The 17277-nt window shown below is 36.9% G+C and overlaps 1 protein-coding gene across 1 annotated transcript in view; it reads left to right on the top strand.

Moving 5' to 3' along the window:
* Positions 1-267: 267 nt before the first annotated feature.
* The window catches only part of RHAG (Rh associated glycoprotein), a 38327-nt gene continuing 21317 nt past the window's right edge, over positions 268-17277 (top strand). The window contains exon 1 of the mRNA XM_044673303.1: positions 268-442. Coding sequence (XP_044529238.1) covers positions 268-442 — 175 coding nt within the window. The remainder of the gene's footprint in view (positions 443-17277) is intronic.

The following is a 17277-nucleotide window of genomic DNA, read 5'->3' as shown; positions in this document are numbered from 1 at the left end:
TGTGCTAGCATCTTTCATACACCCATGAAAAAGAATAATCTTTTTATCATCATTTGTCTTCTTTTGGGACATATTGCATAGACTGAACATCAGTGTTAGGAACAAGAATCAGATTACGAAGATGTGCTCCACCCTAGTGGGTGGGACACTTAAACTAGTCTTACTTATAATTTTTTTTCTTGCCATGTCATTGGGATGTCCTGAGCATGCAGACTAGTTCAACCCAAAGAGCTTTATCAAGCTCCTGCAGTCCTTGAGGCTCTTAGTATGCCACTGTCCTTTGAGACCAACATGAGATTCAAATTCCCATTCGTGGCCATAAGCTTGCAGCTTTCCATGATCATTTTATTTGGATTTTTTGTTGGCTATGAAAATGATTGGAAATATGTCCAGCAGATCAATGCCACCAGTCAGCCTGACAGATTCCTTGAACTATACCCTTGTGAGTATGCCATTCCTTATGAGCCATTGATTGCTTCATTTCTCTCTTATGGGACATTAGTGTTCTTCAATTCTCTCCTTTTGGTTGCTCTAGACTCTTAAGATTCTCTTCTGGGCTCTTTAAAGAATTTAAAGATAAAATTGGTTTTCCACATTTTCTTATGGTTTTTGCTCTCATCTATATGATCATGACATAGATAGACAGACTATCTATAAACTAATTACGTAGTTCCAAATCTCATCTTTGTTACTTTCTACCTATGTGACCTTGAGCAAGTTACTAAGCCTCTCTAGGCTTCACTTTCTTCGCCTATAGATTGAGGAGATTGAATTAAATGAACTCTAACTATCCTCCACTTATATATACTATGATCGCCACCACAATATACTATGCCAGTCATCATAAGATCACATATTCAGCACAAAAAGGCATCTAAAAAACTGTCTAGTCTATCTTTCCATTTTATAGATGAGGAAACTAAGGTCCAGAAAGGTCAAATGACTTGCCCAAGATCCCACAGGTAGAAAGTGGCAATGCTGGTATTTGAAGGCAGGTCCTCTGATTCCAGAGTTGGTACTTTTTCCAGGGATGAAATGTGGAAAAATAATCTCTTTTCTTGGTTTGGTTTGGTTTGGTTTATAATGAATTAAATAAATTGACTAGAGAGTTCAGAACTGTATAAACAAGTACAAAAACTTGGGGCCAGTCAGTCATTAAGCATTCATTAAGTATCGACTATGTGCTAGACATTGTACTAAGTGTTAAGGATTTAAAAAAAGCAGAAGGAAGACTTTTTCTCAAAGTGCTCATGATCTAATGGGGGTAGATGACTAGAGGGAAATAACAAGCAAACAAATCTACAAATATATCTAAAAATTATGAGAGAGGAAGAACATACTCAATAGTCTCAGGAGTGGAGAGTAAATGGTACTAAAGATCAGGAACTAAGGATTTCTATGAAATTGACGAAACTCTGAGAGAAAGGGTTATAAGAATGTTCTTTTGCCTTACTTAGAAAAGAAAAAAAAAGACACATAAACAATGCTCACTCTCTTGTTTTCTAACACTTTTCCTATGGCTCACTTGTAAAAAGAGTGAGAAAGAGTGAGGAAAAATTCACTGTGTACTAGAGAAACTTTCAAAGGGGCTTGGGAGGATACAGCCTTATATATCTTTATGTCCTTCACATGGTCTAACATAAAGCCTTGAGTACAATAGTTATTCAATAAGTATGAACTGGATGAATGAATACAAGTAATAGCTACATTTCAAAATGTAGGTCTGAATAAATCCAGGAGAAATTTAAGAGGGAGCAAAAATGAAGAGGCTTTGTAAAAGTAAACTTACTGTAATTATTAATGGAAATTTCTTTTTATATTCAAAAGATTATTGGGGTGGGAGTACACTACACTACTCAGTAACAACTCTATCTCTTGAATGTTAGTCAGTCAGATCTTTATTTTTCTGGCCAGAAGTCTCATGGAATGTCTTAAGGAAGTATCTTGTATTATTCCATAGTAAACCATCATGGTGATTTAAGAATGTTGTTGATAGACTTAAAAAGACATCTTAGATACTCAGCTAGATGAGCAACAGCTTCAATTCAGACCCATAAATTTAAAGTATAGAACTCTCATGGCTATCCATGGTGCTTCAGTTTCAGATCTGATCAGCCAATTTGTAAAATTATTAGCATGACTTCATACTTGTTTAGCATTGACCTTTAATATTCATCAAAGTATTTTCACATGTGTTATCTCACTTTCACAACAATTTCATGAGGTTGTATAATTATCCCCATTTTACAGATCAGAAAACCGATCCAATAAAGTGAAGTGACTAGCCCAAAGTCACATATGTCAAGTGAATAGTAGATTCAGTATTCTCCTAATTTCTTCCCAGTCTAAACTCTTTCCATTATATAGTGCCAAAAATATGTCCTTACTCAAACAAAACTGAGCGGCTCCAAGCCAGAGATCACTGTGTTACATGCTTCCAGCCTCAATCTATTTTCTAGTACATCCTCCATCTGCCAAGATATGGGAAGGAAATGATGTCTGGAATTCAAAACCTGTTTGCATTGTCAGTGATGAAATGTCCATATTCCCTTGCCAAACAACTTCAGTGTTGCAGAGCTGGGCAAACTTTATGTCCAGAGAATAACATTAAAACAGAAGGGTGATAGAGGGGAGGGATACCAAATGTGAATATTTATTTAATAGAATGACAATTATACCATTCTCAGATTCCCAATTCCAAGGAACTCAAATCATTACATTTTTAATGCTTTATTTTAAGGGTCTTTTCATAGCAGCTACTAAATATAGCTAAACAAGTTAACAATGAGGCTAATACTGAACATGAATCAACTTTAAAGCTATAGAAAACCCCCATTTTACTATCAATTTATATAGATAAGCAGCTCTTAACAACACCATTCCCAACAAAGGAAAGGAGGAACAGAGAAGGATATCAGTGATTGTGGGTTGAAGGAGAAGAAGTTAGGAGGAAGAGAGTATCATGAGATGAGAGTATCACCAGAGTATCATGAAAGCACAAAATAAAAAGAAAATGTCATAAAACAGGAACAGGTAGAAAGATTCCCCCATTTTGAAATTTCACATTATTTCGACTTTAACTTTAGGTTATTCTTGTGCCCAGAGAAATGGAAGTACACTTTTTTCCTCCTACTTATTTCTCCCTCCTCTGCATGACACCCTATTCCAGGTCCCAAAACCCATGTAAAATTAGTTCTGTTATTTTATGAGCCAAATAATGTTTTTTTGGTCTAGTCTAGGAACCTAAACATTTACCATATTTTTTCCATCAGAAAATGTCTTCCAAGGTGCAAACAATTGGTTTACAAATGTGTTTTTGTAATATATTATATTCTGAACAGATGAATGAATGAGTGAAATGAATGAATTGTTCAATAAAGTATATATTAAGAACTTACGATGTGTGAAACAGTAAGGGGTAACGACACAAACAGAAAAGCAAGGTAGCCCCTGTTCTCAAGAAACTAGCATTTTAATGGGAGAGACAACACACATAAATTTCTTCTACAAGTTAGAGGAAAAAGATCTGAGAAGAGATAGTTTGTCAAGACATTGGTAGTAGTGTGACTTGCCTAGAATATGCTGCCTCCCGTCTCTCTCTCAGAATGCCTTGTTCCTTCTGTTAGCCTGGCTTGCCTGTGTGTGTGGCAATTGGTTGGCATTTGGTAGGGATGGCTGGCCCCCTCTCTACTATGTCTGGAAGGGCTGGGAAGAAAGTAGGACAAGTGATCTGGGGGGACATTGCAGCCCCCAGGGCTCCTGTATCACTCTGCCTAGAGGTGGTAGTTGGTGAGGAGGTGTTGCTTGTAATGATGAGGCTCCTTCTCCACAATAATTTCTCCCCCCATTGATAAGTGTTAGGGCAGTGATGGAGGTAGGTATGGTGGTTGGAGTCTACCAGAATTCACTTTACAGAGACAGTGTTTTCTATATCCTCTGAAGCATAGTCAAACACAAATTAGGTGACATAAATATTTGATAAATAATTGTTCAGTTATGAATACATAGTTAGAAATTGATACCCCTAATTTATGGTAATTCATTCAGATTCAGCTTTGTCATCTTAATCTCAGTACTTTCAAAATATGAATTATATTTAAACATATATATATATATGTATATATATATATATATGCCTTTAATAAAATCCTATGCATGGAGGTGAACTGATATTCTCCAAGGCTGGGCTGGCTATGTATGAGCTCAGACAGATCCTACCAAGCTAGAAAACTTTCAAATAGAACCCAAAGAACATAATGTTAAGGGCCATCCAACCTACTGAGAGAGACCTAAGACCAGAACGTTGATCGAGTGATGATTTTTTAGCCAAAGAAATTCACAAAGAATATCTGTTTAGGCAAAGAGGGGTTATGATATACATTCTAAAGTGATGCAGCAAAAAGGGGTTTGGGGATACAATAACAAAATCAGGAATGTTTTGAGTATAAAATTGAGACAAATGTACATATAAATGCATATTTACCTATATAAAACGTTAATCTCTCTGAGAAAAGTTCATAAAATATATGTGGGGAAGGAAGAAGGGAATAAGTGTCTGTATAGCACCTACTATATATCAGGGGCTATGTTAATTGATTTCTATAAATAGTATCTCATTTGGGGCAACACGGTAGATTAATTAATAGGTTTTGAGTCAGAAGATCCTGAATTGAAACCCAGCCTCTGACATGTATCAGTTGTATGACCCTGGATAAGTCATTTAGCCTGTTTGCCTCCATTTTCTCATCTGTAAAAGGGGTAAAATAATAGCACCTACCTCCCAGAGTTGTTGTGAGGATGAAATGAGATATTTGTAAAGTACTTGGTGCCTGGTACATAGTAAGAGCTATAAATATTCATCATTATTAGATACTCACAACAACCCCTCTGTAAAAGGTATAAAGGAGTTTTGATTGGGTGAATATTAAAAGGTTTTGTCACCAAGGAATTGAATAATTATCAATCCCCAATTAAAGAATAACCTCAAGTCAAAATGACTTTTATAGAAGTTTATTTACAGATGTGGAGAGGAAGAGGAAATAAGGAAATGAGAGAGAGGATAAGATAAGTAATACAACACACTAGGTAATTTGCTCCAATCCCCTAGTTTGACCCAGGCAGATCTAATTAACTCTTGGCTGAGAGAGGTTCATCTTGAGCCCAAGGCTGGAAAGTCAGAGGGTCTGAGGCCTGGAGGGCCCGAAGGCGAATGAAGCAAAAGCTTCAGTCACAGAGTCTCTATTGAAAGGGAAGTTCCTAAAGAGAAGTTCAGGAAGATTCAGTCTTTACACTCATCATGGGGAATTCCAAAGGAAAGATTTGAGAACAGTCTCACCAAGGTCTCAGGGTCCCTGATCTAGTGCTCCTCCAGGTCCAAGTCAGGAACAAAAAAAAAAACACCTTCAGATCCAAGACACAAAACAGAAGAGATCCTTCTGAACTCATTGAACTCTCTTTTAAAGGGGCTTCTTTTGTGTCACTTCCTGTGCCTTCTTCTTATTTTACATGTCCAATCACAATAGACACTTTTCTTAGGACTGCCCGGGAGGCAGTCAATAAATTTTGATTCATCTTTCACTTTAGCACACTTGGGACACAGACTTCCCAACTTGTGAGTTAAGTGGAATTGTTTATACTTTTTGTAATTAGATTTGAGAATGGTCGAGGTAGATTTAATCTCATTATTGCAACACTAAGGAGGCATTATTATTATTATCTCCATTTTATGGTACAGGAAATTAAGGCAAACAGAAGCTAAACAGGGTCACATCATTTGTAAGTGTCTGAGGCTACATTTGAATTTGAGTCTCCCTGATTCTAAGTCCTGTGCTCTCTAGGAGCCCACTGAACTCCCGTTTTCTTTCTACCTGGGTCTCCAAATCTTGGGATTCCCTTTGGCTTGACTGAAACAGGAAGGAAAAAAAGGTTAGGGAAAGGAATATCTTTCTTTGATTATCTGGCCATGAGAATAGGAAGTATAAAGTCTAGAAATCTCAGAAGGAAATGGATATCTACCCAGACAGAAGCTATATTAATCATAAGAATGTTGGAATTTACATTTAGACCTGGAGGGAGTCTCAAAGGTCATCTAGTCCAACAATGTCAAACACAAAACTCACAACCCAAACAAGTGTTTTAATCCTAACTGGATTAAAATGAAATTGGGAAATATTTAACAAAATAAATAAAAATACAATAAAGCATCAATTATATCACCATATAGTTTTCTAAGTCCAGAGGTTCTTATATAAATCTTAGTAGTCCCCTTTTCTATTTCAGTTTGACACCACTGATCTAGTATAACCCCCTTATTTTATAAATGAGGAAATTAAGGCCCCGAAGTGTTGTGACTTGATCTCATCATATATTGTAATATAGAGGATGGTAGAATGGAATCCCTGCAAAATACAGGGTCAGCCTCACCCAGAATTCCAAGGGACCCCCCTGTATTTTGCAGGGATTCCATTCTGCCATCCTCTACATTACAATATCTAATATGTTTCAGACATGAAACACTCCTAAGAAGAGGGAGATGAAACTATAGGCTTTAAGCATAAAAGAAAGAAACTCAGAATGTTAGATCTGGAAGTGAATTTCATTTTCAACTGAAGGAATTGAAACCAAAAGGGGACAATTGACTCATCCAAGGTCATGTAGCTAAAAAGGGATGGACATGAGTTTTTAACTGAAGCGCTCTTACTCCAAGTCCAGTGCTATTTTCTACCAACCATACTCTCTCAATTTAAGTTGACAGTGACACTGCTGCTGGAGGATACAAAAAAGAAACTGGGAGATATTTAAGAGAGGGAGTGATGAATTGTCTTGGAGCAATATGGTGCAGGTGAAAAGCCACAATTGAAAGCAATGGATATGACTCTTCTTTCCACCAGTTCCTAACTCTGTGAACTCTGAAAGGTCATTTAACCATTCTGTGCCTCAGATATCACAATGGAAAAGCTGAGATAATTATAAATTACTTCTGTATGTGCTCCAGGGAGCTGGACCCTATGATCTCTTGCATGCCATTCCAGCTCTAAGATCTATTATCCATTAAAGTGGATTTATACTGCCATTTGCCTATGGTTGCATAAGTAAAATAATGAAAATGAGACCACTCATGATCATTCCTTCCCAGTGCCTGGGAGGGGCCATCAGGGATGCAGAGATAAAAAGGAACATTTGGCAAATAAAAAAGGGGGAGGGGGAGAAAGAGAGAAAGAATGTTATTACAATTTCTCTCAAAAGGTTAGCCCAATCAAATAAAATAATAAATATGATTCACATTATTCCGTACCTTAAAGTTTACAATGGGCTTTCCTAAAAGCAACCAAGGGAAATGGAGAGTATATTGCTATCTCCATTTTTCAGATAACAAAACTGAGTCTTGAAAAAAGATGAAGTAGTTCTCCTGAGGACAAATCCCAATTTATCTATACCTTTTTCTTCTGGATGATCCCTGTCTATGCAATTCCACACTTTCTCCATAAAGGATGAAACTGGTGTTCTGAAGGACTACATCTAGGAAAAGTGACTTAACCTCTATCTGCTTCAGTTTCTGTATCTGTAAAATGAGGACAATAAAAAATAAAGCGCATGCTTCCTAGGTAGTTATAAGAATCAAATGAGATAATATTTATAAAGCACTTTATAAACCTTAAAGCATTATGTAAATAATTTATTATGAGACTAAAACTTTTGAAATATTTTTATATCTATATTTCAGTGCCATCAATTTCCTTAAAAATTCTATTTGTTTTATTGTATTCATTTAAAAACATTATTCTGTCCATAGAAAGAACTATTGGAGTCATCTCTCACATCAGTATATTTTTTATTTTATTTGAGGCTTTTGATTATGTATGACTTTGCTCTTACAACAATGACCAATATGGAAGTATGCTTTGCCTGACAATAAAAAAATGAAAAAGATAAAATAAAAACATGATTCTGAGAAGTCCATAGACTTTAGCAGACTTCCAAAGGTTCCCAGGACACATAAGCAGTTAAGTACCCCTCCTTTAGGCTCTTTATATATTTCTAGAATACCTATGAAGCTCTCCTGCTATCTCTCACACATACCATGATTGGCCTGCTTCCTTTTCTAACCATACATTTCCTTAATTATATGCCTTACTTTACTTTTTAAGTATAGGTCAGCATCAGAAATATGCTGCAAAGGAAGCAGAGTGCAAGACCTGTAGATAGGAGATCCTGGGTTCATATATAGACCCAGATACTTCCTACACGTGTGACTTTAGTCAAGTCACTTAATCCCCAGTGCCTATCATTTCCTGCTATTCTATCTTAGATTCAGTACCCAGTATCAGTATCTAATGATTGCATGTCAGATTGTCAGATTGGAAGATAGTCAATACCTAGTACCAGTTCTAAGACAGAAGGTAAGGACTTTTTTTTAAGTGAAGGAATATACATCAGCCTACTTCAACTCCAAATATTACTCTACTTTCTTTTTGGTCATCTGTAACTTTAATTCCTCAGAGATTATTATATTTCACAATTCACAACCTTACAGTTTCATTGGGAGAATACTTATACTGAAAAGGGGTTTCACTGGGGAATATGTTAAGACAGTTAAAAGCATTGGAAAATTTCCCATATGAATTCCATCCCCCTACTCCTTTCCTCCTATTCAGTTTTAAGGCCAATTCATTGGCCATCTACAGTGCGTATCCCAAATCTAAATAGTAACATAATAACTTAATAAACTCGCAATGCAACTATATGCCATACAACAATAAACATTTCGTATACATTTCGGTTTCCCTCATATTAATTATAAGACTGATCTCTTTAGAATAATCATAGACCTGATAAAGGAAGTTTTGTAATATTCTGATGTTTGATGCAAGTAATGCAGTATTTGTGAACAGAAACATCTGGAAGATGTCACCATCTATAGAAGATCATTTTTACATTTGATATGAAAGATAACCTCCACGCTTATGACAAAGAATGTTATCTACCTCTAGATAAAGAATTGTTGGAGTCAGGATGAAGGTCAAAGCATACAATTTTTCACTTTATTTTATTGTGTTTTTATTTTGAGGTTTGGGTTTTATATGATTATTCTCATACAAAAATGAACAATATGGAAATATGTTTTGCATAATACATGTGTAACCCAGATCCAATTGCTTGCCAGCTCTTGGAAGGAGGAAGGAAGTTAAGTAGGGAGACAATTTGGATCACATCATTTTGTAAAATTTAAGTGGAAATTTGTTATTATGTGTAGTTGGTAAAACAAAATATCTTTATAATTTTAAGAATATTCTCTTGCGATAAAGATATTTGGTAAGCATGTGTTTCTGTTTCATGTCTCATATAACAACAACAATCAGCACATCATCAATAAAACTGCAAAGCTCATGTCAGAACTAGGTTCAAAGTTAGGTCTTCTGATTCAATATCTAATGATTATATATCACATTGTCAGGCTGGAATGTGATCATCAGTGGAGTACTCCATGGATTTAAACTTTAGTTTGGGGGATTTTCTTTTGGTCAGTTATCCAGTTAAGACCTGAATGACATGCATATTCAATCCCATTTAACTATGTGCAACAAACTAGCCTAAGCACTAGAGACAAATTTTTTAAATGTTAGTCTTTTCATTAAAAGAATTCATATTTTTCTAGTGAGAGAGGTGCAACATTGACACACATACATACATGATAATCTGCCCATAGAGCGGTCACTAATAGTTGCAGTTATTGTTGTTCAGTTGTTTCGGTAGTATTCAATTCTTCATGATCGCATTGGAAAGAGGGGTCAAAGATGCTGGAGTGGTTTACCATTTCCTTCTCCAGCTCATTTTACAGCTAAGGAAACTGAGGCAAAGAGAGTTAAGTGACTTTACAAGGGTTGGAGATAGTAAGTGTTTGAGGCCAGATTTGAGCTCACAAAGATGAGTCTCTGACTCTAGACCAGGCATTGTATCCACTGCACCCACTGGCTGCCCAATAGTTGGAGAGGATAAGGGAAAACTTCAAAGTGAAGATGACATCTGAGCTGTATCCCAAAAGAAGATAAGGATTATAAAATCAAAATGAGCAACAACCTATATAAAAGATGGGATTATGGAATATCAAGTTGGGGGAACAGCTAATACAGTTAGGTTGAAATGTGGAAAATGCAAAGAGAAATAATGTGAGATGAGACTGGAAAAGTAAATTAAATCCATATTTTTGAAAGCAATGAACACCAGGCCAAAGGGTTTCATTTTATCCAGGAACTAAGAGGGAGCTCTTGAAAAGTTGTGAATGGTGGAACAATATGGACAAACATCTGCTTCAAGAAAATTATTTTGGCAGCTGTGTAAAGAATGGACCAGATCAAACCTGGCCTCAGTCTCTTCCTATCTTTGTGATGCTAGACAAATCACTTAATCCAAATTGCCTAGTCCTTAGGACATTTCTGTCTTGGATCAGATACTTAGTATCAATTCTAAGAGAGAAGGTAAGGGTTTAAAACATTTAAAAAGGATGGACTAGAGAGGGTAAATATTGAAAGCAGGGGAATCACAAATCATAAATACAATGAAGAGATCACAGATGTATAGATAGAAGGGAATTTAGAGATCATCTAAAACTGCCCCTAAGGAAACTGATAACTAGAGAGATTAAGTGACTTTTTCCAAGCTTACAAAGTAAGAGGGAAAGTCAAAATTCAAACTCAGGTTGTACAACTACAAGGTTAATATCTATTGCAATAGTCCAGAAAACAAGTATTAAGGACCTAAATTAAGATAGCTCCACTGTGAATGTAAGATAGTACTAATGTAATTGGAAAAATGGTTGCAAGAAGAGATGTTGATAAGATGAAAGACTTGGCAACTGACCAGGTACTAGGGGTAGAGAGTATGGTGGCATTTGCCACAGCAATAGAAAGTTTGGAATAAGGAGAAACTAAGGGAAAAGATGGTGAGTTCTATTTTAGATGTGAGGAGAGAAGCAGAGAGGGAGGGAGGAAAAGAGAGAGGAAAAAAGAGACAGAGACAGAGAGATTTCGGTAGAATAGTACAAGCCTAATTAGTAGGGATTAAGTACAATAAGCAGGGAAGATAAAGAAGTAGAAAGCCTTGGCAGTGAAAGGGATAAGAAATGTAGGGTGTAACTTGAGGATTTCTCAGGGTCAAGTACGAGGTAGGTTTTGTTTGTTTTATAAGGACAAAATATCCCTGAAAATGTTTGTAGGCAGTAGGGAAGGATCTAATTGAAAAGGGAGGTATTGAAAATAATTAAAAGGAAAATAATAATTCCTGGGCCAAGTTATGGGAGGAGACCAGAGTGTTTGGGATCAGGGGCAAAAGTAAAGGAATTAGGGGGCAGCTGGGTAGCTCAGTGGATTGAGAGCCAGGCCTGGAGACAGGAGGTCCTAGGTTCAAATCCGGCCTCAGACACTTCCCAGCTGTGTGACCCTGGGCAAGTCACTTGACCCCCATTGCCCACCCTTACCAATCTTCCACCTATAAGTCAATACACAGAAGTTAAAGGGTTTAAAATTAAAAAAAAGTAAAAAAAAAAAAAGTAAAGGAATTAACCATGATAAGAAGGGCCAGATCATCCTGGAGTCTGGACTCAAGGAGAAGAAGATGGAATTTTAAGTTGTGGGGGAGGAAATGAGGAAGCTCAGAATAAATGTACTTGATTTTCTCAAGAAAGTAGGAGATGAGGTTTTCTGCTAAAATATAGGGGATAGTAAGAATGGTACAGGCTTGAAGCTGGAGGTAAAGGTTTGTAGCACCTCTTACTGGAAGTGAAAAAGATAATTATTCTAAGAAGAATAAAAACTTTGCCTGTGATTCCTGAGCACAGCAGCAATGTCAGTTCCCCTGCTTAGCATTCCAAATACTGAGAAGCTAGGGGTGGAAAAGACAGAATGTCTGGACAAGCACTTGAGTGGGTAAAATACCTGCTAATCAGGTCCCTGAAGATGATCTGAGCTCACACTCAGCTCCATTTTGTGAGCGTCATCCCAAGATGACATGAATCATTTGCATACTAATGATTCCATAACCAGTGGAAGTATAAATCTTAAGCCCAGGAATATGGCTTGGGAGAAGAATTATTGGCTTGGACCCTAGGCTTATTTTTACACTTGGACCTTTTCCCCTCACAGTTCCTGCATTTCTTTCAAAGTACTTGTGGTTTCCCACTGAGCATATCCGTCTTCCCCTTTAGGACTTAAATTTTGTGGGTTTGGGCTTCTTTCCATGTCCAGGTCAGTCTACAAATCTTTTTTCTTCTATTCTATTGAGGTCTTATTCTATTTCTGGCTTTCTCTTTTGGTATTTGTCTCTATCTTTCCTTCTTTCTGTGTGTCTTTCTCTATATATCTTGATTCAACTGTCTGTCTCTATCTCTGTCTGCCTTTCTGACTTTCTATGAGTCTCTCCTTCTCTCTGTTTCCCTTTCTGTCTGTGTCTCTCCTTCCCTCACACAATTCTTTCCTTTTCCCCTTTCCCTTCTGAAAAGTCTTTATCTCTCTGAATGGTATCTCCATCTGGCCTTAGCATATATATATGTTTCCCTTCAAAGACCATTATATATAGAAATAGGTATTGAGTCGAAATACATATATAACCCAGTGGAATTGCTTGTTGGCTCCAGGAATGGGGAGGGAAAAGGGGAGGGAAAGAGCATGAATCATGTAACCATGGGAAAATATTTAAAAATAAATAAATAAACAATAATTTTTTTAAAGAACATTATAAGCTAGTCTCAGATACTTCTTAGCTGTGTGACCCTGGACAAGTCACTTAACCCCCATTACCTAACCCTTACCACACTTCTGCCTTGGAACCAAAACATAGTAATAATTTTTAGACAGAAGGTAAGGAACTTTTTTTAAAGACCATTACCAGTGTCCCAAGATTCTTTCAAAGTCTACAAGAAGCTCCAATCCTGGCAAGGTATCTGCTTCTGTGTCTTGTCTTCTTATCATATTTGTAAATGAAACAAAGCTGGAAGGGATAAGCTAACACACTGAATGGCATTAAGGATAGAAAAAAAGATTCTGAAAGGCTCTAACAGTGAGATGAGTCTAATGGTATTGAATTTAGCCCAGAAAAACACATAATCTTATTATACAAAAAAAAATTCAAAAGTTTTCACTTGAGGTCTTTATGAAGGAAATTTGGCCATGTAGCAGTGTAACTTGAAGACAGAAAAAAGACCTAGGGATTTGATGAACTGGAAAATCAATGAGGCAGACAAAAATGCTAAGGTTATCTTTGAGTTCATTAAGATACTCATAGAAGTAGAAAAATGTTAGCTGTGCTCTCCTTTATTCTGATCAAAATTCATATAGAATGCTATATTTAGTTCTGGAAGTCTTATTTTAGTAAGAACATTGCTAAGCTTGAGAACATTCAGAGGAGAACAATCAAATGGTGAAGGTTTCAAAGTGATGTCATATATGAAATTACTGAAGGAACTGGGGAGATTTGAATAAAGAAGAGTGAACAGTAACATGAAGACAGGTTTCAAGTAAATCTTTCCCCTAGAAGAAAAATCAGACTTGTTCTACTTGGCCCTAATGAATAACACTACTGATAGAATTTACAAAAAAAGGAGATTTTGCCTTAACAGAAGAAAAATACTTTAAAAATTAAAGCCATTTAAAAATGAAATGGACTATGGGAAGGTAATGAGTCCTTCGTTTCTATTCAATTCAACTAGCATCTATTAAATTTCTAGGAAACAAAACAAAACAGAAGGCAACACAGCATAGTGGAAGGAATGCTGAACCTAAAAGACTTGGGTTCAAATTCTTTCTCTGCCACATAATATTAGAGGCAACGAGGCATTAGGCACCGAGTCTGAAGTTAAAGGGGCAGTTAGGTGGAGAAAGAGGAAAAAGAGAGAGAGAGAGAGAGAGAGAGAGAGAGAGAGAGAGAGAGAGAGAGAGAGAGAGAGAGAGAGAGAAACTTGTCCTGGAGTCAGGAAGACTCCCCTACCTGAGTTCAAATTGAGCTTCAGGCACTTACAAGCTGTGACCCTAGGCAAGGCACTTAACCCTATTTGTCTCCATTTTCTCATCCACAAAATGGACTGGAGAAGCAAATGATAAACTATCCTAGTATCTTTTCACCAAGAAAATCCTAAATGGGGTAAAAGGGTCAAACATGACTGGAAAATGACTGAACAATGACAAAGGGACATTTTTAGGAAGCCTATTTGATAGGAAACTACCTATTATTTCTCTTTATGAGAAATATGATGCCAAGATTGTTCCTTTAGGTGATAGTACTCATATAGAAAGCTTTATTTTTAAGTGATAGTATTCATATTGCAAATTTGATAGCAAGTTTTTCAATCTACCCCCCCCCCCGCCTTGTTCTAAGCATATGACCCTCTGGATCAGTGATTTAAACCTTTCAATAAGGCATTCAGAAATGGTAGAAGGTGAGGCTGTTGAGCCTCAAAGGAGACTAGTGTCCTGGGTTACTCTGAATAACTTGTTTGATGCACTCAGTTATTGTGGACCCTTGGGCTGTTCAGGAGACAAGCACAGTTCTAAATATCTCAACAATAAATAATAACTGTGCCAGCTTGATAGATTTTGGGGACTCTGTCCCCAGTGCAACTTTTAATGAACTGAGTCTTTATTCTTGCCTAGGAGCAACCTGCTGTCAACCACCCTTTGGGAAACTACTAGTGAAATCAAGAAGTATTCAACTCCAGGGAAAGGAAAAGTTCTTTATGAGATCAAAGAAAATGTTCTGCTCTTTAGAAATAGGAGCCATTAGTTAATACTGTTTTTGCTGGATACATTACCAAATTGCCCTGTGGGTAAAGATCGTGGACATACATATATTGACATGAATGGCCCGTCAGTGGCAAAATTGTTAACTTTTATGTTAACTTATGTGGCTGCCCTAGGCCTTGGAGGCATATTTATTTATTGGGTTTTAAACATTGTGCCCACTGCAAAAATGGCCTAGAGGCATAAGGTCAGTAAAAATAGAGCTGACCAAAACAAGAAAAATACATTTAAAAATGTTCAATTGTTAACATGTATTTGAATCATAAAGTGAAAGAAACTTTAGATATAACACCCAAAACTTACAGGGGAGGAAATTAAAGGCAAAAAAGAAAAAAAAGCACTCAAAGTCACAGAATGACTGGAGGCACAAGAAGGATTCAAACCCAGGTTTCTTGGCTCAATTCAGTGTTTTTGTTTTGTTTTCCATTGTATTACACCTTAGATCTCACATTCCAACTACCTATTGAACATATCAAAAGGGAAGCCCAGCAGATATCTTCAATTCACCCTATCCAAAAAAAAAAAAAAAGAATCATTATTTTTCCTTGAACCTTCCCCTACTGCTATCTTCCCTGTTACTATTACTGTTGAATCATCAGCATCATTCTTCCAGTCCAGGCTCAAAACCTAGATGTCATCCTCAACTCCTCACTATTTCTGATCCCCCATATTCAATCCTTTGCCAAGGACTGTCCATTTCACTTCTACAGCAATCCCCCAAAATACCCGCTTCTCCTTTCTGACAATGCCACTGCTCTGGTTCAGGACTCTTGCCTGGAGTATTGCAATAACCTTCTTGGGAACCTGCCTGCTTCAGGTCTCTACACGTGGATCAATTCTCCCTTCAGCCACCTAAGGCTGGTTTTCCTAAAGCACAGGTCCAACCATGTCACACCCCCTACTCAATAAACTCCAGTGACTTCCTATAGCCTTTAGGATTAAATACAAAATGCTCTGTTTGGAACTCAAAATCTTTTATAATCTAGTCCTACCTTTCTAGATCTTTCATACCTTATTCCCAAACATAGTTTTTAATTCAGTGATACTGGCATCTTGGCTGTTCCATGCACATGACATTCTATCTCCTGACCCTGGGAATTTCTCTGATGGTCTCCTCATTTAAAGAACTTCCTTAAAGTTCCAGTTAAAATCCCATCTTCTATAAGAAGCTTTTCCCAACTCCTCTTAATTCTAATGCCTTTCCTCTTTTCATTATTTTTCCCCTATATGTAGCTTATTTGAACATATTTGTTTTCTCATTGTCTTCCTATTTAGACTGTGAGCTCCTAGAGAGTAGGAATTGTCTATTACGTCCTTTTGTATCCCCAGTGTTTAGTACCATGTCTGATGGTGGGTGCTTAATAAATGTTTATTGATTGACTGACTGCACCTAACAAAAGAGATGTAGCAGAATATATTTAAGTAGAACTCTTCCCTGCAGGCAGAAATAGGATGAATTGACCTCAAGTAATGTTTATTACTTCAGAATACTGTCTTCAAAAAGAAATTTTAAAGCAAAGGGCATGGTGCTCTTTTGATATTGTTTGGACTAGTCAACTCCTGAGGTTCTTTCCAATTCTAAATTTCAGTAACTCTAAGATCTCTACTGCATATAAAATAAGAGGAATTGGAAAGGATTGTTTAAGAACTTCATAATGAAATGCAACATTTTAATAGCTCATAAAAAGAGTTGTAGAATCTCTCCAAGGTAGTTTGAGAGCAGCTCTGCTTGAAAGTGAGGGACCAACCTAACTAATCTTCCACCAAAGGAATAACTAGAATGAGTACAATTGGAGCATTGCCTTAGGACATTGAAATTTAAAATGTAATGATAAATAGCACTTCTACAGCTTCTGCAGAACTGGCCCAGCTGAATTTACCATCTACTTAGCAAGAAAAATCAGTTAAAATTGGAAACCTGGCACCCCAGGGGAGTTCTCCCTTGACCCCTTATTCAGTGGCCTCTTTTGATGTGTCTGGGTCTTCACCCAAGAGGCCAATGTCCTAGGTCTTTATGCTCCTAAAAGGCAATATTGATATGATTGCTCCCCTTGTACTCTCCCACCACTAAATAGAACTTCATTGCCTTGGGGCAACTAGGTGTCTCAGTGGATTGAGAGCCAGGCCTAGAGATTAGAGGTCCTTGGTTCAAATCTAGCCTTAACTTCTATTGCCTATAGGTGATGGCAAACCTATGACACACATGTCAGCACTTCACGTTTAGCCATTTTCGATGACACATGGCCGCATGCAGCCACACACAGAGAAGTATGGGGCCACGTGCTAAGGATGAAACATTTACTATAGGGTAGTGTAGACACTCTGTGCACTATAGATGACAATTCTACCTATATTAATTTACCTATTTTGTTTTATTAAATATAGTCATATATTACAATTATACATTTTTGTTATTTAAACTACAAATATCACTAAATTATGGTGTTTTTCTCAAAGTGACACACCACCCAAGTTATGCTCAGTTTTTTGG

This window comes from Gracilinanus agilis, chromosome 4 (assembly GCF_016433145.1).
Source record: "Gracilinanus agilis isolate LMUSP501 chromosome 4, AgileGrace, whole genome shotgun sequence".
In the NCBI taxonomy this organism is placed as follows: Eukaryota; Metazoa; Chordata; class Mammalia; order Didelphimorphia; family Didelphidae; genus Gracilinanus; species Gracilinanus agilis.
This window is presented reverse-complemented; position numbering and strand designations above follow the sequence as displayed.